At 43.7% G+C, this 23,877-nt stretch overlaps 1 protein-coding gene across 1 annotated transcript in view; it reads left to right on the forward strand.

The window, feature by feature from the left end:
• Window positions 1-23,877, forward strand: part of NUDCD1 (NudC domain containing 1) — a 149,316-nt gene that overhangs the window by 37,831 nt on the left and 87,608 nt on the right. Inside the window, exon 3 of the mRNA XM_084619573.1 lies at window positions 16,432-16,617. Within this exon, the coding sequence (XP_084475699.1) occupies window positions 16,432-16,617 (186 nt within the window). The remainder of the gene's footprint in view (window positions 1-16,431; window positions 16,618-23,877) is intronic.

The raw sequence follows: 23,877 nt of genomic DNA on the forward strand, positions 1-23,877 counted from the left end.
AATGAGCTGCTCCCTTTTATACCTTGTCTCCAGCTGGAGCATGCCCAGCAGGGCTGTGGGGGCATGGCCTCCTCAGCCCAGAGAGTGGCGTTAACCCTCACAGTATCAGTGCGGGGCAAGTGTGCCCCGTCACATGAACAGATTTCAATCTGTCATCTTACAAAATTCTGTTATTTCCATCTGGGATATGTGACAAAGCTCCGACCTTGTCTCAGTGGGTTCTGCGCTTCCAGGCGGATTACGCTAGCCTCAGAGGCTCACTGTGACCCTTCACGTAGCCCTTCTCTCTCGAGAGGCAAGGATCACAGCCTACTGAGCCACTTTCATCATAAGCCAGGAAGGGAGGTGGGAAGAAGCAACCCTCCCTCGCACAGTCTCTGTTGTCTCACAGTCTCTGTGATTAATCAGGAAAAGTGGGGGCAGAAGAGGGGGGTTGGGAAGCCCAGGCCTGCCTTCTACCCTAATATAACAGCTACTGGTAGCTGACTACTTGAAACAGGACGAGTACAATTCTCTGGGCCACTTCCCCACAGCAGCTCCCTCCCCCGACCCAACATCTACTTCACCCTTACCTCAGGACCTTCTTCCTTGTGCCTGATAGGGTTTGTACTGCCCAGCAGCGCAGCTTCTTCCTAAAGCTCCTGACATGCGTCTCTAACTGGGAGGCTTTTAACTAGTTCCAGCCAGCCCTTGATTGGCTTTAGGTGTCCCAATCAACCTAGCTGTCTCCACTGCTTTTGAGAAGGATCTTAATTGGCCCCAGGTGTCTTGATTAACCCGGAGTAACTGCCATTTGGTTACCATGGTAACAGGGATTTGTTTAGCTTGGGGCTAACATACCTGTTTCTCACTACTTTCCTATTCATCTGGCCTTGCCCCGTCACTGATGTTGCTTCGTCAGTGACTAAAGGGGACTTCAGACAATCGGCTTCAGCACTAAAAGGATCAATCAGAAATCTGATCCGAGGTCTTTTCCGCTGCAAATCTTGGAATCTTTCCTTAACTTTCCCAAACTATCCTTAAGGTCTTTAATCACACTCGCTTATCTAGTTGTGCTCCGTTTTAGGGGTTCTTCTGCACCTTCTTTTGATCGCTTGAAGTTGTGGCATTTAGGGAAAGTGTCAGCTCTCCCTCAAGCATTTGTCTGTGAAACAACTGCAGTTTGTTCATTAATGCAAATATGCTTTGCACTAGATCAGACAGCAACTGGAATTTTCCTTGTAAGTCCATATTTAGTTTATCCAAATGCAGCAGCATTTCTTCAAGAAATGTTAAATCTAGAACCCACCCAGGATCTGTAAGCTTGGGGTGTATTCTGTGCTTCTTCTCCGTAAACAATTTTACTGGTTCCAGGAGCTTTACCTCTTGAGACCCATTGAATTGTGCAGTGAAATGGCAAATTGGCAGGGGAGTTGTCTTCATCCTGTTCTTCAATTAGAATTTGAAATTGTCTGTGATTTGAGTGCATTTGAGTGAATGAAATTCACAATGTACAAGTGAGGTTTCATGACGTGATCAAATCTGAGATTTGTAGATACCAGTTGCTCCTGATGAATAATACAGTGAAATGTCCAAAATTCAGGAAAGCTCTCATCAGACTTACAAATCCCTACTAATCCATTCACAGATCCCCACATGGCCTGAGCCCCATCCGTTGCAATGGCACTGAGCTTCTGTAAAGGCAAGTTGTTTGGTTTTTTTTTTTTTCAGCTACCAACATTAACACCTCCTTTAGATCTTGTCCACGAGTTCTGTCCTTTAGTGACATGATATCGAGGAGTTCTTCCCTTACAACATAGTCGTCAGACATAGTGTGAACAAATACCGATTGTGATGGATTGGATCACAGAAACCCCCTTTAGGACTGCCACCTGATGTGCTGAGACTACTCCTGAACCTGTTTCCCCTGGCAGCTTGGGACTTCAGTGCCCTGCCTAGTTTAAGCCAGACACGCTAGCCTGCTGCAAACCCAGACCTAGCTCTGAACCACGTTCCTCAACAGCTGCAGGCTTAACTGAAAACAGCTTAAGTGCCTGTCTTTAACACTCAGATGCCCAGCTCCCAATGGGGTCCAAACCCCAAATAAATCCGTTTTACCTCATATAAAGCTTATGCAGGATAAACTCATAAATTGTTCACCCTCTATAACACAGAGAGAGAGAGATGCACAGCTGTTTGCCCCCCCCCAGGTATTAATACATACTTTTGGTTAATTAATAAGTAAAAAGTGATTTTTAGTAAATACAAAAAGTAGAATTTAAGTGGTTCCAAGTAGTAAAAGACAGAACAAAGTAAATTACCAAACCAAAATAAAATAAAACATGCAAGTCTATGCCTAATACAGTAAGAAAGTGATTACAGATGAAACTTCACCCTCAGAGATGTTCCCATGAGTGTCTTTTACAGACTAGCTCCTTCTAGTCTGGGTCCAGCAATCACTCCCACCCCTGTGGTTACTGTCCTTTTGTTCCAGTCTCTTTCAGGTATCCTTTGGGCGGTGGAGAGGCTATCTCTTTAGCCAGCTGAAGACAAAATGGAGGGGTTTACAGGGACTTAAATAGACTTTCTCTTGTGGGTGGTCCCCCTTCTCTCTCCTATCCAGAATTCATCTCCAAGATGGAGTTTTGGAGTCACATGGGCGAGTCACATGTCTATGCGCGACTGAGTTCTTTACCAGCCAGGCCACATTCCTGGGAAAGCGCAGATGTGGAGTGGCATCTCCCAAGTTCATTGTTGGCTTAAGTGTTTCTTGATTGGGCACTTACTGAGAACAGTCTTTTTTTTTTTTAGGAAGCTTACCAACTGCTTCACTGAGGCTACTTAAAATTAAACAAGTACATAGCCAATATTCATAACTTTGAATACAAAAATGATGCATGCATACAAATAGGATGAATATATTCAGTAGATCATAACATTTAGAGATATGTTACAAGGCATATGTAGCATAAAACATATTTCAGCTATGTCATTATATACATTCATAGGCATGTTCCCATAAAGCATTATGGGGTGCAACGTTAACCGATAATTGAGGTTTATCCTATACATCACACGACTCATCCAAAGCGATCTCAAATATTCACACTGCTGAAGTTGAGTGCAGTTGTGATTTGATGTCACTTTCCAGGTCACAGATTTGGCGTTCTATTGTGTGGTGTGAAAGCTGCAGGCCAGAAATTTTCTTTTGTAGATTCTCGTTCTCTGGTGACAGCATTGAAATCGCATCAGTGAGGCACGTTTTTATAAACTCGCCTTCAGAATATGGCTTTTTCGCACGGACTATGTGCCAGGCCACTTAATAGGAGGCTAACATTACAGCCTGCAATCTGTTTGCACATCTGGTGAAGAACTGGGCTTCTACATATGTATGTTTGTTTTTTTCAAAGTTTTCAGTTTTAAAGTATGGCGTTCAGAACCTTGTGGGAATTCTTGATCCATATGTACATGGCTCGAAGCGAAATGGTGCTTCAAGGTTAAAGATTTGAATTGAGAGATACATGTCTGGCAAAGAAGACACATGGCCTTACCGTTATGTTCAACGAAAAAGTACTTATTCTCCCAGTCCTGTTGGAAGCCTCGATTTTTCATCTGCATATTTTTTTTTCCATTTTCACCTGCCTTCCATTGTTAGATGGTGTAAGAAAAATTTTGATAATTTCCATAGCAGCACAAACAGTGTTTACACTCCCATTTCCGAGTCCAAACTGAGTAATGTGCTCACCGTGAGCAGTTGTGTAATGTCACAGGAGTGATGTGACATAACGACTATGGAAGCTACTCACCATCTGCTTGTGCAAAGATTCAAGGAGACAGGCGCCCACTTTCCAAAGTGCCGGGGGGTGCTCGACCCCCAGCTCTGCCCCGGCTTTGCCCCCACGCCACCTCTTCCCACAAATCTCCAGCCCCACCCTGCCTCTTCCTTCCCCCATCCTACCCTCGCCCCAGCTCATTCTGCCCCTTCCCCCGAGCACCACATCCTTGCTGCTCCCCCCAGAGTCTCCTCTATGCTGCAAAACAGCTGATTGCGGTGGGTGGGAGGCATGGGGAGGGGGAGGCGCTGATTGGCGGGGCTGCTAGAGGGCAGGAGGTGTTGGAGGAGGGGGCTGTTAGGGCTGCTGGTGGGTACTGAGCATGTAGATGGGTGGGAGACTGGGGGAGGAGCGAGGAAGTGGCACGCTCGGGGGAGGAGGCAGGAAGGGGCAGGAGCCTTGGAGGAAGGGGTGGAGTGGGGGCAGGACCTGGGGCAGAACTGGGGGTTGAGCACCCCCTGGCACATTGGAAAGTTGGCGCCTGTGGCTCTAGTCCTGGAGTCGGCGCCTATGCAAGGAGATCTATATTAATTTCTGAAGACCCTCATGCAGCTCTGGAGCTGCTGGTTGGCCACCTGTGTCCTGAGAGCACAGGGGGAAGACATAGGTCTGTTTAAGAGCGGGATTCTGCTATGTGAAGGGGGATTGACCATGTGTGAGCAGGACTTGCACGAGAGAGGACAGGTGGATTCTGCCCACCCTGACACAGAATCCCAGAAAGGGTGAGCTGAGACTGGGTTTGTGTGTCTCAGGACTTATGTTTCAAAGGTCGGTGACTTTAACAAAGTCACTGTGATTAAGAAATTCCTTTGCTTAGGGCTTGGCTTCAGTTGCGAGTTACAGTGCAATAAAGTAGCTCCAGGCGCCCTAGCTCACTCCCCATTCACACTGGCAAGGCACTTAGAGCGCTCTAACTCCGCGGCTACGGTGCTGCTGGTACTCCACCTTGGCGAGAAGATTAACGCTTGTTGCATAGTGGCTGAAACGCCCGGGCGTCAACGTGAACGAGGTGTTGCATTACTGCACCCTACATCCCAAGGAAGGGTGTCAGACCACAGATCTGACCCCGAGAGTGTGCCCTCCCAAAGAGAGTTAGGAACTAGGAGCAATGACCAAAAAATGCTACCCAGACCCAGTTGGCCTTGGAAGCATGTGGCACCCAGAAATTGGCTCTATGCACGACAGACTGGTGAAGGGGTCTTGGGCCAGGTTATCTCTCAGAGCGTTCCCTAGGAATAAAAGATGCTTCCACTGAAGCCCCTCTCCTACTTGCCCCCATGTGATAGCACATGTTACTACTGATGCCTTATTGAGCCTTTTCTAAACTGTTAATATTGAAACATTGGTGGGTGAAAAATATTTAAAATAAACACTTACCATGTTTGTAGCCTTACAAAAGAACATCTTAAAATTGTTACATGGCCTGTCCACCGATTTGTTAAAATAATACACCAGTAGGCAAATCCAAAGAAAAAAATAACTGCTGATTTAATATTTGGGGTGGATGGGAGGAATGTGGGACAGTTCTGTAATTTAGCAAGGCTAGAGATTGTTGAAAAGATGTACATCTGTGTAAACAAGTTATTGTATCATACATTGAGAGATAAGAGAAAAATTCAGTACTTCTGCTGTGGAGATTTCACGATTGGCTTATAAAATAATACTTCTACTTTAGTGAAACTGGCAATACCCTAAGGAATATGTTTCTGTTTCTAATAATTGTGCTTGGGTGTGCTGCTTTAGTGTATCTGTGCCTCCCTTGTTTATTAATAGCACTCATAGCTGAAAAGTTAGTGACATACTGATCTAACTGCAAATTGATTCAGGAAGCAAGTCAGGAATGTATTCAGTGTGTTTGTTGCTTTACCCATAGTAAATGCTAACCATTCAGGCATGGTTACCTTGGAGATCTTGGTTATGAAACAGACCTTTAGATTTTAGGTAAATAGAAGCTGATATGATGATGGAATTGATTTTTAAGAGAAGAACATCTTCTGACCTTTGGCACCGTCTAAGAGAGCTTCTTTGATATTTTATATTGGTGCGACGATACACAGATTGAACTGTATGTGACAGAAAGCCTAGCCATACAATTGAATAATGTAGTATGCCGTTATCAATCCTATCTATTTTGTCTAATAGCTATATAGCACTCATCACCATGGTGTCTTGGTGCTAGGGTATAGGCATAATATAATTTAAAAAAAATAAAGGCAACATATATTTCATCTTTCAAATAGGTAATGAACAATTTTTCTATACCACTGCAGTTGCAAGGCTTTATATGTAATTTTAAGATATTGGTATTCAGTTTTCTGTGCATAAAATGGACACCTGTTTGTGAAGATCGATGTTTGTTTTCCTGTTAGTAATTATGTGTATTTGATGCTTACAATTGGTAAGAAAAGAAGATGCATCAGATAAAATGTAGAGTATTACATATCAAGATATAAAATCCCATTGTATCTTTTTATTATAACAACACAAAACTTTTGTTTGAGTGGTTGAAATGTCCATTACTGCATGCGTGTGCGCGCGTGCATGCGTACCTTATGCACTGGTATGGGAGAATTTTCCATACCAGTAGGGGCAGCCATGCCTGTGACCTTATGTCCCATGTACTCCAAGCCGAGGGTATAAATGGCGGTGCTGCCCTGTCCATCCTTCAGTTCCTTCTTACAGGTATGGATGATATTCAGAGAGTGATGTCAGCTTGATTCCTCCTGTGAAAGTGCCTTCGTAGTTAGTTGTCTATCCGGTTATAGTTAACCGCACTTGTTTTGGGGTCCCTTTGGATCCTCTTTCATTTTTTCCCCTTTTGTCCCACTCCCCTCCCTTCCTCTTTTTTTGTCAATAGTTTGTGGGGTCCGGGCTGTTCCATGTACTTGGCAAGCCTGTAACAAGGCCTTCCAACTTCAAGCCCTGCTCCAGGTGTGTCACATTGATGTCCATGAGTGATCCTCAGTCTTGCTGTTTTGAAGTGCTTGGGTGAGGATCACATCAGGATGGGTGTCCAATTTTCCAGGGCTTCCAGACAAGAACTAAGCAGCAAAGAGAACAGTTTCTCAGATACATTCTCATGGAGGTCGCCCTTTTGCTTGGCATCAGACCCACTTGTGTTGGATCAAGGGAGTTCCTCAATTATTCCTTTCAGGAGTGGTCCTATGGCCTTATATCTATGGACATACAGGAGGAGATCCCCCTCACTGGAACAGTCTTCAAAGACACACAAGCATTTTGAACACCCTTGACCTTCAAAGCTTACAAAGAGGATAGCTTGGAGATCATCAGAATCCTTGGTATGGGACTCCTCTGCTACAGAAGTTAGCCATTCCGATACCGAAGATAGCACCCTTCAGCCTGCCGCTTCCCAGTACCACAACCTGGTGACTCTTTTAGAGCTGAGTCGTTGTCTCTGGTACCTGTTCCAAGACTGTTAGGCCAGCTACTTCCTTGACACAAACAGTGGAGCTATCGACCCTTTTCACAGTGGGGCAGAGACCCCTTGCATTACAGACCACTCTGGAGGCTTATTCAGCTGGAAAAGATCTTCTGAGCTTTTTGGTACTGCCCTTGCTGATCATCCAGACCAACAGTGTCCTGCTGGGGCAGTTGCACATGGTGCCAATATCTGTATGTGTTATGGCACTTGTGACTTCAAGCTCAATATTGCTTCCCTCGATCCCCTAATGCCAGCTCCAAGATCACCATGGTACTGATGGCCACTGATACTGATAGCCAGGAAGGCCCTGATGTTGCCACCAGTATGTCCCATCATAAATCACAGTCTTGATCTCGGCATTGCACCACCCTTACTTACAGAGTCCTGAGAATGTGAAATGGATTCCTACCTTTCCCACTTCAGAGATTCCAGGGCATCCTCCAGGAACCATTTCCCCTCTCATTGAAGTTGTGCCAACAAGAACAGGTTGAAAGACTGGAGTCCTGGTGTAGACACAACTGATGTCTGCTGCTATACCAGCCATACATTCACGTATTCCCAATGCCTGAGTTCAACTGTGCCTGACTTGCCTCATCTATCCAGGTGGCCATCAGTGCCCACATATCCACTTCAGATCAGCTGGCAGCACAGTCATAAGAATGCTACTGCGAAGACATGCTATCCAAAGAAATTGATTTCTGGGGAAACAGCACACAGTGTGCGCAGTGGTATGTGCTCAGTTAAGTAGCTTCTAGAAACCATGACCGCTGTGCAGTGGAGTTCAGAAAACGGGCCAGATAGACCAGCTAATCAGTGACCTGTGCACTATGGGCTAGTACTGGGGGAATTTATTTGCACCAGAGGGACTATTATTCCAGCGTTACCCATCCATAATGACACTGCATTATTGGAATTTGGCACAGCAGAGAACCATGTGGTGGTTAGAAGCCAATCTAATCCGAATAGCAGTATGAACAGCTGTGCATTGTTGGGAGTAACTCTATATGTGGACATGAGGTGTATTGCAGATGTGTCAGGGAACCGAGCGGCAGTTAGCATGACACATTTCTGCAGTATTGATAAGGCCTTCATTAGGAAAAATAAACGTTTGCTAGTTCTCCCCAGGAATGGGTCCATATGCTTGACTAGGGATCAGTTTGGCTAAGGACTGACATACGGTTGGGACTAACATTCTGAGTCATGGGTAAATTCACTTCATTATTTCTTTTGTGGTCCTTTTAGTGGCTCAACTCTGCTTGCTGTTGCCAGACTTCTCTCCTCCCTGCATGCAGGTCTCTTTCTCCCCCTTCACCTGACACTATCTTTCTACTTCTATGGAAAATCCTTCCCCAGGTGGTTAGCAAGCCAATGACTGTTTGTGGAAGTTTTATTAAAATAGCTGACAAATTTATGACCTATAGGAGTGTAAGCTAAGCCACTAATAACTGTTATGCTTCAGGGTGTAAACTAATTCCTTGCAAGGGTAAGGAAGGAAATCGCTTTTAACACCCCACCATAAATAGTACAGTGCAGCCTGATGGTACATTGTGCATTATTTCATGCACTGGCAGAAGCAGGATATTAGGCTAGAGGGCCAGTGGTTGCATGTGGTATAGCACCTTGTACCACATGGTCAATTGTTGTAAAGCGATGGCTGCACTGTGAGGCAACAAGAGCCAATTTTATAATTTCTCAAGATTTTTAGAAATTCCTATTTCTAAAATATAATATATTAATATTATTATTAATTATTAATATTAATTAATAATTAATTATATATAATATAAAATATAATAATATAATATATATAATATAATATATAATATAATATTATAATATATAAAATATAATAATTAATATTATTAATATTATTAATATTTCCTATTATGCTAAGAGTCTTCTCAAATTCTGTATACTGATGGAGTATACAGTCCTCCCCTCCCCCACCCCCATTTGTCAATAAACTAGTTTTCACCAATTTTTAAAACCAGGCACAGTATAATGTGCAACCATAATAACTTGCTAATTTGTCATAAACAACATAGATGCTTCCTGTTGTTATTATTTAAAATGTGCAAAATGCTGGAAAACTGTACTGGTTAGAGTCAGAGGCTGTGACAAACTTCTTCACATAAAACTGCCAAAGTACTTTGTTTTAGTCAGCTATCCCAGCCCTTGGTTCTGTTTCAAATCAAAGTTGCTGGTTGTGCCGAGCTGTGTGGTGATTTTGTCATGTAGTCATTTAGCAAGATCTAAGGTGTGAAGAAGCCCAGTCAATTGATCGTGCATTTTCTAATCTTGCCATTGCATTTCCATGCATGTGGTATTACAGTATTAGACTTCCAAAGTTCTACTGTTTCAATATAATTAATATTCAGGTCAAGGTTGGGTAGAATTACCTTCTCATCTCTGAGCCATTGATCATTCCAAATCAATTCAGACATCCTCCTGCTAACTCTGGAGCTGAGAAAATACAACAAGGGAAGGCCAGAGACACAGATGCTTGAAAATCTTTGGACAGGATGGCCTAGTCCCTTTACTGCCTGTTCAGACAGTCACTCACACAGCTAATGAAATACCAGCCTCACCATTGGCCTTTCTGGAGATGCCATCAATGTCCAGGTCCTTGTCTCTGCTGCACTTCTGAAAGACATCCCCAAGAAGGGAAGTTTCCCCATCTGATACCAATGGACTGTTCAAAATCAGTACTGAGCAACCAGTGCATTACAGAAACATGTCCGTCAAAGAGGGAGATTTCACCAGATGATAATGACAGACCACTTGGTGTTGGTAATGAGCTTCTGCTGGGCACCAAAGACAAGGTCTGCCCACTGCCTGTATTAGCTATTGTCTTCTACATTGACAGTTCAAGACCATCTTCAAGATGGTCCTAGCCTGCTGCCTCTGAATGCTTCATCCTTGTCACCATTCAAGGCTCTGGTACCGAACACACCTAATGATTTTAAGTCCTTTAAAAACTCCTGAAAAGGATGGTTATGTCCCTTGGTATACAAATGGAGCTTGTGGAGGAGAAAAACCTCACAAACTCAGACAATTTTACCCCCTGCCTCAAGAGGGAAAGTTGTCCTCCCTATAAATAAGTCAATTATGTAACCTATTAAAGCCTAATGGGAAATTCCATCATCTATCGTGCCTGTGGCGAAGTGTACAGAATACAAGTACTAGGTTCCATTACATGGGTTCAAACAGCTCTGTCAGAACCCCACCAGGCTCCTTGGATTGTTAGCAGTAAATGAAAGACTTTGCCAAGATAGAGCAAAAGCTACACCCGAAAGAAAAGATGCAAACAAATTAAATATTTTTGGTAGAAAGGTTTATTAAGCTGAAGGTTTATAGCTCTGCATAACTCACCATCAGGCCCTTTGACCCGTTATAACTAGGATGCTAAGTCCAGGTTCATCAGTAAACTGCCTGAAGACTTCAGAGGCGAGTTCCAGTTCCTCCTGGTGAAGGGTTGATGGGTTGTAAAGTATGCTCTGCAGACTTACCTGGATGTTGTTATAGACTCAACTACCAAAGTCAGTGATGGCAGTAACCATGAGCTGCTTGTTGTGGCACCAATTGGGGATTCCTGTGGAAGTACAAAAGATATTGAAGATCTCCCCTTCGAAGGCTGTGCTTTAGTGTCCTGAAGACTGATGAAACATTACATAGGTTAAAAGGTTCCAAGGCAGTGTTGAAATTGCTGTATAAACCATCCATCAAAAGAGCAAAATTTTGACCTCAGTTTCAACTGAGGCAGTGGTATTCTATGTCTAGACAAGTAGACCAGTGTAGGCAAAAACAGGCAATGAAGGAGGAGTAGTTTTTGAAAACCAATTTAATCACATATAGGATCCTTCTAATCTGAAGAGATCAGTCATGTAGCCAGGTAATATATGACTTGAGATCTTAACCAATAATCACACTGCTACCAATCTGAGGAGGCTGCAGGAAGAGACATCTGGGCAAAATGAGTCTCTTCTATGGCCCATTGTGAGAGCTAAGAGTATGTCTACGCTACAAAATTAGGTCGATCTTATAGCAGTCTGTTTTTAGAAATCAATTTTATACAGTCGATTGCATATGTCCACACTAAGTGCGTTAAGTCAGTGGAGTGCGTCCACAGTACTGTGGCTAGCATCGACTTTTGGAGCATTGCACTGTGGGTGGCTATCACACAGTTCCCACAGTCTCCGCTCCCCATTGGAATTCTGGGTTGAGCTCCCAGTGCCTGATGGGACAAAGACATTGTCGTGCGTGGTTTTGGGAACATATCATCAGTCGCCCCTCCCTCCATGAAAGCAACAGCAGATCATTGTTTTGCGCCTTTTTTTCCCATGCAGACACCATACTGCTGTCAGCAGACGGTGCAGTAGGACTGCTAACTGTCGTCCTCCACCGCTTCTGCAGCAACTCTGCTCTGCTGCTCTTGTCTCAATAGCTAATTTCTCCATGTTGTCTGTCATGTGCTTGTGTTCTTCCTTGGGAAACATGCGCAGTGCTAACCGTTGTCCTCCACCGCTTCCGCTGCAACTCTGCTCTCCTGGTGCCATGAATCCACCTCCCAAGTCCTCTCGTCGTTCGGTATAAATATCTATTCTCGTGGCATCAGTTGTCATCCTGTGCTTCCGCTGCAACTCTGCTCTCCTACGGATGCCATACCACAGCAAGCATGAAGCCCGCTCAGTTCACTGCTGCTATTGTGAGCATTGCAAACACCTCATGCATTATCCTGCAGTATTTGGAGTGGGTAAATCTACTGTGGGGGCTGCTGTGATCCAAGTAGCCAACACAATCAGTGAGCTGCTGCTATCAAGGGTAGTGACTCTGGGAAATGTGCAGGTCATAGTGGATGGCTGTGCTGCAATGGGGTTCCCTAACTGTGGTGGGGCGATAGACGGAACACATATCCCTATCTTGGGAACAGACCACCTTGGCAGCCAGTATGTAAACATCAAGGGGTACTTTTCAATGGTGCTGCAAGCACTGGTGGATCACAAGAGACGTTTCACCGACATCAACGTGGGATGGCCGGGAAAGGTGCATGATGCTCGCATCTTCGGGAACTCTGCTCTGTTTGAACAGCTGCAGGAAGGAACTTACTTCCCAAACCAGAAGATTGCTGTTGGGGATGTTGAAATGCCTATAGTTACCCTTGGTGACCCAGCCTACCCCTTAATGCCATGGCTTATGAAGCCATACACAGGCACCCTGGACAGTAGTCAGGAGTAGCTCAGTCTATAGTGGAACAAGTGCAGAATGGTGGTAGAATGTGCATTTGGGTGTTTAAAAGCTCGCTGGCACAGTTTACTGACTAGGTTAGACCCCAGCGAAACCAATATTCCCATTGTTATTGCTGCTTGCTGTGTGCTCCACAATATCTGTGCGAGTAAGGGGTAGACGTTTATGGTGGGGTGGGAGGTTGAGGCAAATCGCCTGGCCGCTGGTTACCCACAGCCAGACACCAGGGTGGTTAGAAAAGCACAGGAGGGCGCAGTGCGCATCAGAGAAGCTTTGAAAACCAGTTTCATGGCTGGCCAGGCTATGGTGTGACACAGTTCTGTTTGTTTCTCCTTGATGAAAACCTGCCTCCTTGGTTGACTCTACTTCCCTGTAAGCTAACTGACCTCCCCCCCCACCCCCGCCTTGATCACCGCTTTCAGAGGCAATAAAGTTGTTATTGTTTCAAAATCATGCATTCTTTATTAATTCATCACACAAATAGGGGGAAAAGTCGCAGGTAGCCTGGGAGGGGTAGGTGAGGAGGGACGCACCGGGTGGGGTGGTGGATGAGGGGAGGAGGGAAGGTCAGGCTTGACAAAGCCCTGGCTGGGATGATTTAATTGGGGATTGGTCCTGCAGTGGGTTGGACTAAATGACCTTCTGAGGTCCCTTCCAACCCTGATATTCTATAATGACAAGGCCACACTATAGTTCAAAACTTATTGAATGCCAGCCTTCTGTTGCTTGTGCAGTCTTCTGGGGTGGAGCGGCTGGGTGCCCGTAGCCATCCCTGTCCCAGTACCCCCTCCCCCCCGCGTTCTTGGGCATCTGGGTGAGGAGGATATGGAACTTGGGGAGGAGGGCAGGCAGTTATACAGGAGCTGTAGTGGTGGTCTGTGCTTCTGCTGCCTTTCCTGCAGCTCCACCAGATGCCTGAGCATGTCAGTTTGCTCCCCCATTAGACTCAGCATTGCATCTTCCCTCCACTCATCGCACTCCTCCCTCCTCTCATGGCGTTCATTTAACACTTTCCTGGTCTCTGCCATTGTTTGCCTCCATGCATTCTGCTGAGCTCTTTCAGTGCGGGAGGACTGCATGAGCTCTGAGAACATTTCATTGCGAGTGCATTTTTTTCACCTTCTAATCTGCGCTAGACTCTGGGACGGAGATGATAGGGGGAGTGTAGAAACATTTGCAGCTGCAGGAGGAAAAAAAGAGAGAGTAGTATTTAAAAAGATACATTTTAGAGAACAAAGGGAAGACTATTTCAAACTGAATCAAGCGATTCACATTACATAGCACATGTGCTTTTGGGACAAGGTCTCATTTTACCTCTTACTTTGGGTGCCTCCCGGTTTGGTTGCTCGGCTGGGCAACAGAATTCTGCTTACAGGCAGCCATGGTAAGGCAAAGGGTTTCAGCTTCTTCAACCTTCATAACATGTGGGAACTGTTTCAAACAGCAGCACCCTCCTTTCCCATACTAATCAAAGCCTGTTGGGTTGGCCATTTAAAAGGAGGGGCTGCAGTTTTAGGGTGAATGTGCAGCACAACCCCCGCCCACCCCCCACGTGGCTGGTATCAGGGAAGATCCCTGTCAGACAAACACAAACAGCTCAGCATGAACGGGCCTCCCCCCTTAGCGTGGCTAACAGCGGGGATGATTTCTTTTCAGCCAAAGGCAAATAGCCTAGCAGGAATGGGCACCTCTAAATGTCACCTTAAACAAATTTCCCGTATTTGAACCAGGTGACCATGAATGATGTATCTCTCCTGAGGTGAACACAAAGAGATAAATAATGGATGTTGCTTGAATGCCACCAAAGCCCAGGCCCATTTGCTGCAATGCTTTGTTCTACAATGATTTTAGACTACTTGCTACTGGCTTGGCGTGGTAAAAGTGTCGTATCATGGAGGACGGAATAAGGCTGACCTCCCCAGAAACCTTCTGCAAAGGCTTATAAAGTACCTCCAGGAGAGCTTCATGGAGATGTCCCTGGAGGATTTCCGCTCCACTCCCAGACACGTTAACAGACTTTTCCAGTAGTTATATTGGCCGCAAATGAATCCCGTGTCTTGAGGGCAAATTAATCATTAAACACGCTTGCTTTTAAACCCTATATTATATTTACAAAGGTACACTCACCAGAGGTGCCTTCTCTGGCTTCATGGTCTGGGAGCCTGCCTTGGGAGGGTTGGGAGGGTATTGGCTCCAGGGTGATGAACAGTTCCTGGCTGCCGGGGAGAAGGGATTCTCCACTTGCCTGCTGTGCGCTCTTCTCATCTTCCTCATCCACAAAATCCTCATCCCTGTTGCATGAGACTCTCCCCTTGCAGGTGTCCACTGACAGTGGTGAGGTAGTGGTAGGAGCGCTCCCTAGAATTCCATGCAGCTTATCATAGAAGCGGCATGTATGTGGCTCTGACCCCGAGCGACCGTTTGCATCCTTTGTTTTTTGGTAGGCTTGCCTCAGCTCCTTAACTTTCATGCAGCACTGATATATGTCCCTGTTGTAGCCTCTGTCCATCATGCCCTTGGAGATTTTGGCAAATATATTGGCATTTCATCTTTTGGAAGGGAGTTCTGCCTGCACGGATTCTTTTCCCCATACAGCGATCAGATCCAGTGTGTCCCATTCGGTCCATGCTGGAGCTCTTTTGTGATTCTGGGACTACGTGGTCACCTGTGCTGATGAGCTCTGCATGGTCACCTGTGCTGATCAGCTCGTCATGCGGTCCAAACAGGAAATGAAATTCAAAAGTTCCCGGGGCTTTTCCTGTCTACCTGGCCAGTGCATCTTATTTGAGAGTGCCGTCCAGAATGTTCACAATGGAGCACTCTGGAATAGCTCCCGGAGGCCAATACCATCGAATTGCATCCGCACTACCCCAAATTTGACCCAGCGAGGTCAATTTTAGCGCTACTCCCCTCTCCAGAGAGGAGTACAGAAATTGATTTTAAGAGCCCTTTAAGTCGACAAAACAGTCTTGGTCACGTGGACAGGTGCAGGCTTAAATCTACCTAACGCTGCTAAATTCAACCTAAACTCGTAGTGTAGACTAGGGCTAAGGGTCTTTATTGGGTCATCAAGCTTGAGTAGTCCATTCACTAGACTGGATGTAAACTACCTTGGGTGTTACCCTGGGAACAAACACACTTGAAATACAGCTATATAGCCAATATTAATCCAGAGTAACCTTTCAGTATTTACAGTTCCAATTATTTTTCTTTCAATAAAGACCTAGTGTCTGGATGAAGTAGAGTACCCACAATTCACTGTTGCTTTGAGCAGGCAGGCTTGATAGTACTGTATAATATTTGGAACAGCTGTGTCCACTCTGTTTGTTAGGTCTGCACATAAAGGAGATTTTTGGGACTCATTTGAAGTCTGATCCCTTCTTGATCATTAAGTATCAGCACAGAGGACTAGACTTGATAACTTCTATATTTCTGTGATTCTATCCCCTAGCACTTCTTATGAGAATAGAGATGTTAACTTTCACACTTCTGGTTAAATTCCAACTTGGGCTGTTATATTCTAACTAAAATGTTTCTGCAGCTTTAGGTAAATGTGGTCAGTTCAGTCCTAAACAGTCTAATGTTACTGAGAACTGAAACATGGAAATGGCTTCATCTTAGATGAAGTGTTCCTGTGTTTGTACTATATGTCTATTTCAGTTTGTAAAGTGCTTTAAGATGAAAGATAATGTTTAATATAAAATATTTAGCATTTTCGTGGTGACAGATGTAAGAGCTAGCTATAAAATAGAATTAGCTTGTGCTGTACCATACAGTTAAATTTGAAATGTGGATATATTTTGATTTATCAGTGGTTTTTAGTAGAGAAGCCGGTCAACAGGTGTAATAAAATTGGGTGTAATAAAACAGCTATTCATGAAGTGCTTTATTCATATCTAATTCTGCCAACATCTCGTTGCTTTTTGCTTATAGGACACTGCCCTTCGAAAGCCAAGAGAAGTATTCAGGCTACCTACAGACTTGACAGCTTGTGATAATCGCCTTTGTGCATCAATACACTTTTCGTCTTCTACCTGGGTTACCATTTCAGATGGAACAGGAAGATTGTATCTTATTAAAACGGGCAAACGTGGAGATGCTGCATCTGAAAAGTGGGAGGTAAGTTTTGCTAAAATATTAGTTTTATAAGTGTCGTTCTCATAGTATTCCTGTTTTAGGATTCAATCTTGCAAAGGGCTGCACGCTTTTCAGAGTAGTTCATACATTTATAAGCTCAGAAGGGACCACTGTCATCTAGTCTGACTACCTGCATAATACAGCCCACAGAAGTTGCCTGAGTTAGTTCCTGTTTGAACTAGAGCATGTATTTTAGAAAAACATCCAATTTTGTTTTAAAAATTGCCAGTTTTGGAGAATCCACCACAACCCGCAGTAAGTTATTTCAGTAGTAAATTACTCACTGTTAAAAATTTGTGCATTACTTCCATTCTGAATTTGTCTAGCTTCAATATCTAGCCATTGGATCGTGTTACACTTTTTATCTGTGCAATTAAAAAGTCCTTTATCAATTTTTTTTTTGTTCCCCATGTAGGTACTTATAAATTATGAACTATGATAAAGTTATATCTTAACCTTCTTTCAAGGGCAGCATGTGGACACCCATTTGGGGAGGTTAGACCCTGAGCAGATCTGTAGTTGGTTGGCATCCTGTGTCCAGTTGATAAAGTCCTTGCATTCCCTGATGCTACACAGACGATCCAGCTCCTCCTGCAGCTTTCTTACCTGTTTCCTGAAGACTCCACCAAAAGATGTGTGTCACACTGGCTGGTGTGTGTCGTTCCCCCCCCCCCCCCTTCGGCTTTCGTTGGCAAGGACATGCAGGCTGAATTCCCAGTAAGTCAAGACCAAGGCCTGGGAGGAAGCCTCTAGGGTCAGGACACCTGTGTGGCGGGGGGCCCCACAGGCAGGGAGAGAAGAGCTAGCAGTGTTTTGTCAGCACGCTGTTTTTATCCCATAGCAGGTTCTTCCTTTTAGAGCACCAGCTGGAGTACCAGTATCAAGAACTGTTGCAGAGGGTGATGGTAAAACTTCAGATTCTATTAGAAGAAGTTCAAGATACTCTTGGATGTCCTGCAGCGCACTGAACAATTTTGGGTACCTCTTCCAGTGAATGAGGCCATTATGGTACTAGCTAAAGTGGTATGGCATACATTGGCAACATGTACCCCTACCTCTAAAAGGGCTGAGAAGTGCAACTTTGTGCCTGCAAAAGGGGCAGAATTCTTGTTCACCCACCCTGCCCTCCCCAACTCACGAGTAGTACAAGCAGCCACAGAGGGATCCAGGCAGCAACGTCCTAAGACCACCCACTCAGACAAGGGAGCTAAATACCTTGATCTTCTGGGGAAGAAGATATTCACATTCACCAGCTTCCAGTTCAGAGTCTTTAACTACCAGGCTATGTAAGCAAAATACAATTTTATGAACTATTTGAAGTTCAATAATGGGTCCTGTCCTGCTGGGGGAATTTAATTCCCAGCCCTTGTTGAGGAAGGTAGACTTGCAGATAAACTTCACTGCATGCTGATCTATAGTGACCGCAGCAGTAATGCATCAAGAGTCACTGCTTCCCTCTTCAGTTTCCCAGGAAGGTCCAGAACACTACTGAGGATTTGCACTTCGGTGAAACCAATCTCTTTAACAAGAAAACAAGCTAACTTTTGCACTTATTAAGTTTCCAAGACATTCCTCCACACCTTGGGCATTTATACTCCAGCCCCAAAGAGGAAGCACCATGAACAGATATATAAGCCACAGCCTCTTCCATAGCCTTTCTACCACCAACAATCATTTGAACTGCCCCATAAGCACCAAACAGTGCAGAGACCAAGGTATGCAGCTGTGATGTTCCCCTCTGGTGTTATCTGGACCAGTGATCTGCTAGGTCACTCCAATCCTTGACTCTGGGAGCCAGCCTTACCCTGCTCTCCTGTGAGGTCCCTCAATCCTAAGCTGTTAACGCACAGCCTCTGGCATGTAAGCTGCTCCTTGGATTGTGCAACTGAATGACACTAGCCAATATCTCTGGTCCCAGACACAACCCTAGCAATGTCCAGTTATGCCTGCTGGACGCTGCAAGCTTATATGAGTTTGTCAGTTCAACAAATTGATATGTACCAGGCTTGTTATCCCAAGGGGTGTGTCTGACACGCTTCAAACCAAACGCACTGTTTCAGGTAGAATAAACAAACAGACTTATTAACGAAAAAGATAGATTGTAAGTGATTACAAGTCAAAATATAACAAGTCAAATTTAGTCACAATGAAATAAATGCAAAACGCATTCTGAGCTGATCTTAACACTTTCGGTGCTCGTACAAACTTAGATGCTTCTCACTACAGACTGACTGGTTGCTCTTCAGCCAGGCTCTCCCATTTGATCAGCACTTCAGTCGCTTGGTGGTGATGTCTGTAGATGGAGGTGGAAGAGAGGAAGAGCACGGCAAATGTCTCTCACTTTTATCATGTTCTTTCTTCCCTCTTGACTTTGTCCCCTCACCCTTTCAGAATCAGGTGAGCATTACCTCATCACAGTCCCAAACTGACCAAAGGAATGGGGGGGTGACTCACTCAAGAGTCACACAGATCCTTTATTGTTGCTAGGCCAGTGTCCTTTGCTCCTGTGATGCTGGGCTGGGTTTGTCCCATCCCTGCCCTAATGAGGTGTGAACTGCCACTCTGCTCTTAGAGAGTTTTTGCCTGGGCTTGCTTTAAGCCATGAGGACACATTTTCAACCTCATAACTATATATATGAAATTACAACCTATAACATTACTATAATGTTACCATAACAACAATGCTCAGTAAGTACATTATGGGCCTTCCGAAGACACCCGACATGACAAACTTTGCATTAGATATCACACAATCATATTATAAGGATGAACATGGGGGTGTAGGGTGTTCCCACGAGGTAGAGAACATCTTAGAAGCCCCATCCTTCTTGAAGATAGCTATCCTTCTTGCAACCTCATCTACTGGCTAAAAGTTACTTGTGACAGGACGCTTGGGAGTTGCACACCATTGCAAGGATATAATCCCCACCAGTTTCCAAAGTCAGCTTTGGTGGCCAACAAGTGTACTTTGCCTACAACTGGGGAGCTACAACAATGGACAAGTGTGTACTACATATCTTCCACTTTGGCTATGCTGTCAAGTTTTTCTCTACCTCCTCCAAAACCCCATTTCTGAGCTCCCTTCAGAGACCACTCACAAGGAGATCCTCTAACCAGAAGTGGAATCTCTTCTCAAGTGAGGAACTGTGGAGTTAGTGCCACCTCAACAACAAGAGAAAGAGTTCTATTCCAACTATTTCGTAGTTCCCAAGAAAAAGGGAGGCTGGAGGCCCATTCTTTACCTATACCAGCTAAATATTTTTATTTGCAGATTAAAATTTTGCATGGTTACATTTGACATCAATAATATCCTCCTTGAAAAAAGAGAGTCTGCAGCTCTCAACACAAAAGAGGCTTACTTTTGTGCAGACATTCACTCATCCCACAGAAGTTTTCTCAGGTTTCTGGTAGAATAGGAACTTTACCAGTTTAGGATACTCCCATTTGGTCTGGCAGTTGCATCCACGGTCTTTACAAAGGTCTTCACAGTGGTGGCTGTACAGATTAGTTGAATGGGCTATGCCACCTTCCCATACTTGGACAACTTGTTTTTAACAGGCGGATCCTGTCTGGAGGTTTAGTCAGCAACCTTATCTTTCTCTGCCTCCTAGCATTCTTGGGTATCTGCATAAACATTGAAAAGTTTACTCTGAATGCTCCGCAGATCATAGACTTTATAGGGGCATTGGAGTCCTTTTCCTACCTCCCACACCCAATGCGGTGGTGATCACAGATGCATCGCTCGTAGACTGGGGAACCCATATGGGCGTTCACACAGCACAACGCATATGGACACCTTGAGAAGCCAGGATGCATATCAATCTCCTGGAATGAATGGTGGTCAGCCTGCAGTATACTCTTGCCACTCGTAAAATCCCAACATGTCCAGATAATTTCAGACATTACAGCAGTCTTCAATATAACCATATGGGGACAAAATCCCTTCTGCTGTGCATAGAGGTGGTCAGCTGGAACTAGAGTATTTGGAACTACGTCACGGTCTCTGCACATTCCTTTCCAGGTGCTTAGCATGCGCTTGTAGACAGTCTCAGCAAGTATTTCACCTCTGATCAATTACTCCTGAGGGTATTTTGTGCCACTGCGCAGGCACAGAATTCATATCATCCTCATATTTCTTTGCTTCCCCACAGAAAAATGACTTCTGAGGGAAAAGAAACGGAAGCCGCAATAGTGGTCACTCGCTCCTCACCGGCAGCCCTGAGCTTTGTAATGGGAGCCAGATGGTAGAACAACTTTTGTGCACCTCTGGAGTAAGGACACATAATCTGAAAAGCAGCTTGGAATTTTGAAAGGAGGAGTCCAGAGTCAGAACAAGCTCTGTGAAAGTTTGCAAGTTAAATTACCTTGCATGGATAGTTAATGACACAAGATCACCCCCTTCTGAACTACTTCTCAGACTTCTTGCCACTACTTTGCTAAAACACAACCATACTTGATTAGATACTGGAAATATGCAACTGGGCTGCACTATTGCCATTCGTTTATTTAAAAAAAAATATAGTTTATTACAACAACTGAGAATTAATCATGTAAGAGAGCTCTTCAAATATGACAGTGTTTTTTAAAAAAATGTGCTTGTCAAATTGGGAAACTGGAGTGCCATTCAACTATGCTGCCAACCTGGAAAGACACACTCAGAGGAGTGTGTTGCATTTGCTTTAGAAAAAATATTACAGACTAAAAATAATAAATGACGACAATATGCATGCAATTCTGGTGAACCCACATCAAGAAGTCTACTATAACACAAAGTATTTTGGACTCCGTGTTCACAACTAAGGCAACTACAATAACTATTGATGAACCTACCTTACTGGATGTTTGCCTAGAATTAATCACTGTAAATGGAAGACCATTTAAACTAATGGAGGATTCAGGATTTTGCAAAATTGTTGACCACTTACTGGAAGGCCTGGGGAGGAAACTTAAACGGAACGGTGAATGTGTATGAGACAAAATTGCCACTGTAGCACCAACCATTCCGGAGGGGATCAAAAAAGAAATCAGGGGATGATTAATTTAATTGAAAGTGTATTGTGCCACACAATTTGGCTGATCCCTTTTAGGGATTAACATTTGATATGTTATTGCGGAACAATTTGTTCTTTGGACCATAGCATTGAAAGAGATCAAAGAAAGACACATCTCTGAATATTTAAAAATCTATGATTGTTAAAGTGGTTGGTATGTATGAAATCACCCCAAGCCATGTAAAATATATAATATAATAATATATATATAAAAATATGAAAGCAGTGAAGATAATGATTGATGACCAGGAAACTGGAAAAACAGAATAACAAATTCAGAATGAAGAACAAACAAAGTTTACTCTTTTAGGAAGATGTTAAAGAAGATATGGACCAGATCAGAATGATTTGATTCATACGGTTGAAGAAGCTGTACTTAATATATCTGCTGAGGCCATGGGTGTAAGATTGAAGGGAGTTTACTGTCCTGCCCATACACTACATCTTGCAGTTGAAGACTAATTCAAGGAATGCACAATCTGACCTTATTCATAAAGCTCAATATGTCTGTGTTTAAAAAAACAAAAAACAACCAACCAAACAACAAAACTGAGAAACCAAACAATATTGGTAGTGATCAGAAAATTCAAATAAAAAGCTCACTCTTAGATTGTCCTACCAGGTGGCGCTCAATTTATTACTTGAGTGACTCTTGGAGCTCTGGGATTTCTGACAGGACCTGGCCACATCAAACCATGAGCTTTATATGACAAAAACAGAATGGAGTGCCATTGAAGGCATCACAATTGCATTGAAGCCTGCTAAAGTGATGACAAAGATTCTTCAGTATGAACAACTGACCATGGGTGACTTAAGGTGCTTGGTTAGAATTTCAACTGGAAGTATCAAAAGTCTCTTCTCCTTTTACTGAATCGTTACTGGCTTCAATGAAAAAATGAAGAAAAAAAATCTGTTTTTGAAAATTATATCTTTCTCTTATGTATATAGCTTGATCCTAGATATCCACTACTACTGTCAGAGGAGAACAAAGTCAAAGCAAAATTTCATTCCACTAAAATGTGGACAAAAATGGAAATACTTCAGTCAGAAGTAAAAAATGTGATTTGAATCAATATCAGATCTTTCAATGTTAGACAGATCTGAGGATGAATTGGAACTTCTTAAAGCTTGTGAAATATCCAAAAAGGAAGATATCTGGATGAAGAAAAGGATTGGGCCAGTTGATTCATTTGTGGATGAGCCGTGTCTCAAGTAAGAAAGAAAACATATTAGGCTGTTGAACATTTCTTGGCAACATAGATTTTTCCATTGCAACAAAATCTTATGAGTGTGGCTTATGCTGAACGCCATTGATGCTAACAATGTGCAAACCCAGCAGAACCAGATAGTGAGGATTGAGTGAATTGAGAAATTGCTGTAACCTTCTCTTGTGATTACCTCAAAAAAGTGTGTGAGGATCCATTTTTCCTATGCCTTTTTAGAGCTCTGTACCAGGGCTAGAGAGCATAGTTCCAGTGAAAAGCCACCACTTGAATGTGAGCTCTGATGCACAGATTGGTTATAAAGCCAGAAAGAATCAGAAATCTACCCACTCAGTGATGATAGGCAGCAGGTTTAAAATAAATAAAAGGAAGTACTTCTTCACACAACGCACAGTCAACTTATGGAACTCTTTGCCAGAGGATGTTGTGAAGGCCAAGACTATAACAGGGTTCAAAAAAGAACTAGATTAAATTCATGGAGGATCGGTCCATCAATAGCTATTAGCCAGGATGGGCAGGGATGGTATCCCTAATCTTTGTTGAAGCTGAATTGACTCCGGGGGATGGATCACTTGATGATTACCTGTTCTGTACATTCCTCTGACGCATCTGGCATTGGCCACTATTGGAAGACAGGATACTGGGCTAGATGGACCTTTAGTCTGACCCAGTATGTCTGTTCTTATGGTTCCCCATTTACAATTACATTGTGAGACATATCAGGCAATTTTTAATTTTTTTAATGTGTGCCATGTTGGATTTGTATTGCTCTGGACATTTCTTAATCAAAACGTCGTTGTGCAGTACCAAGGCAAATGATTTATAGAAGTCTAAGCATATTATAATGACGTTATTCCCTTTTCAGAGTAGCAGCTGTGTTAGTCTGTATTCGCAAAAAGAAAAGGAGTACTTGTGACACCTTAGAGACTAAATAAATTGGTTAGTCTCTAAGGTGCCACAAGTACTCC

This window comes from Lepidochelys olivacea (assembly GCF_965140295.1).
Source record: "Lepidochelys olivacea isolate rLepOli2 genome assembly, chromosome: 2".
Taxonomy (NCBI): Eukaryota; Metazoa; Chordata; order Testudines; family Cheloniidae; genus Lepidochelys; species Lepidochelys olivacea.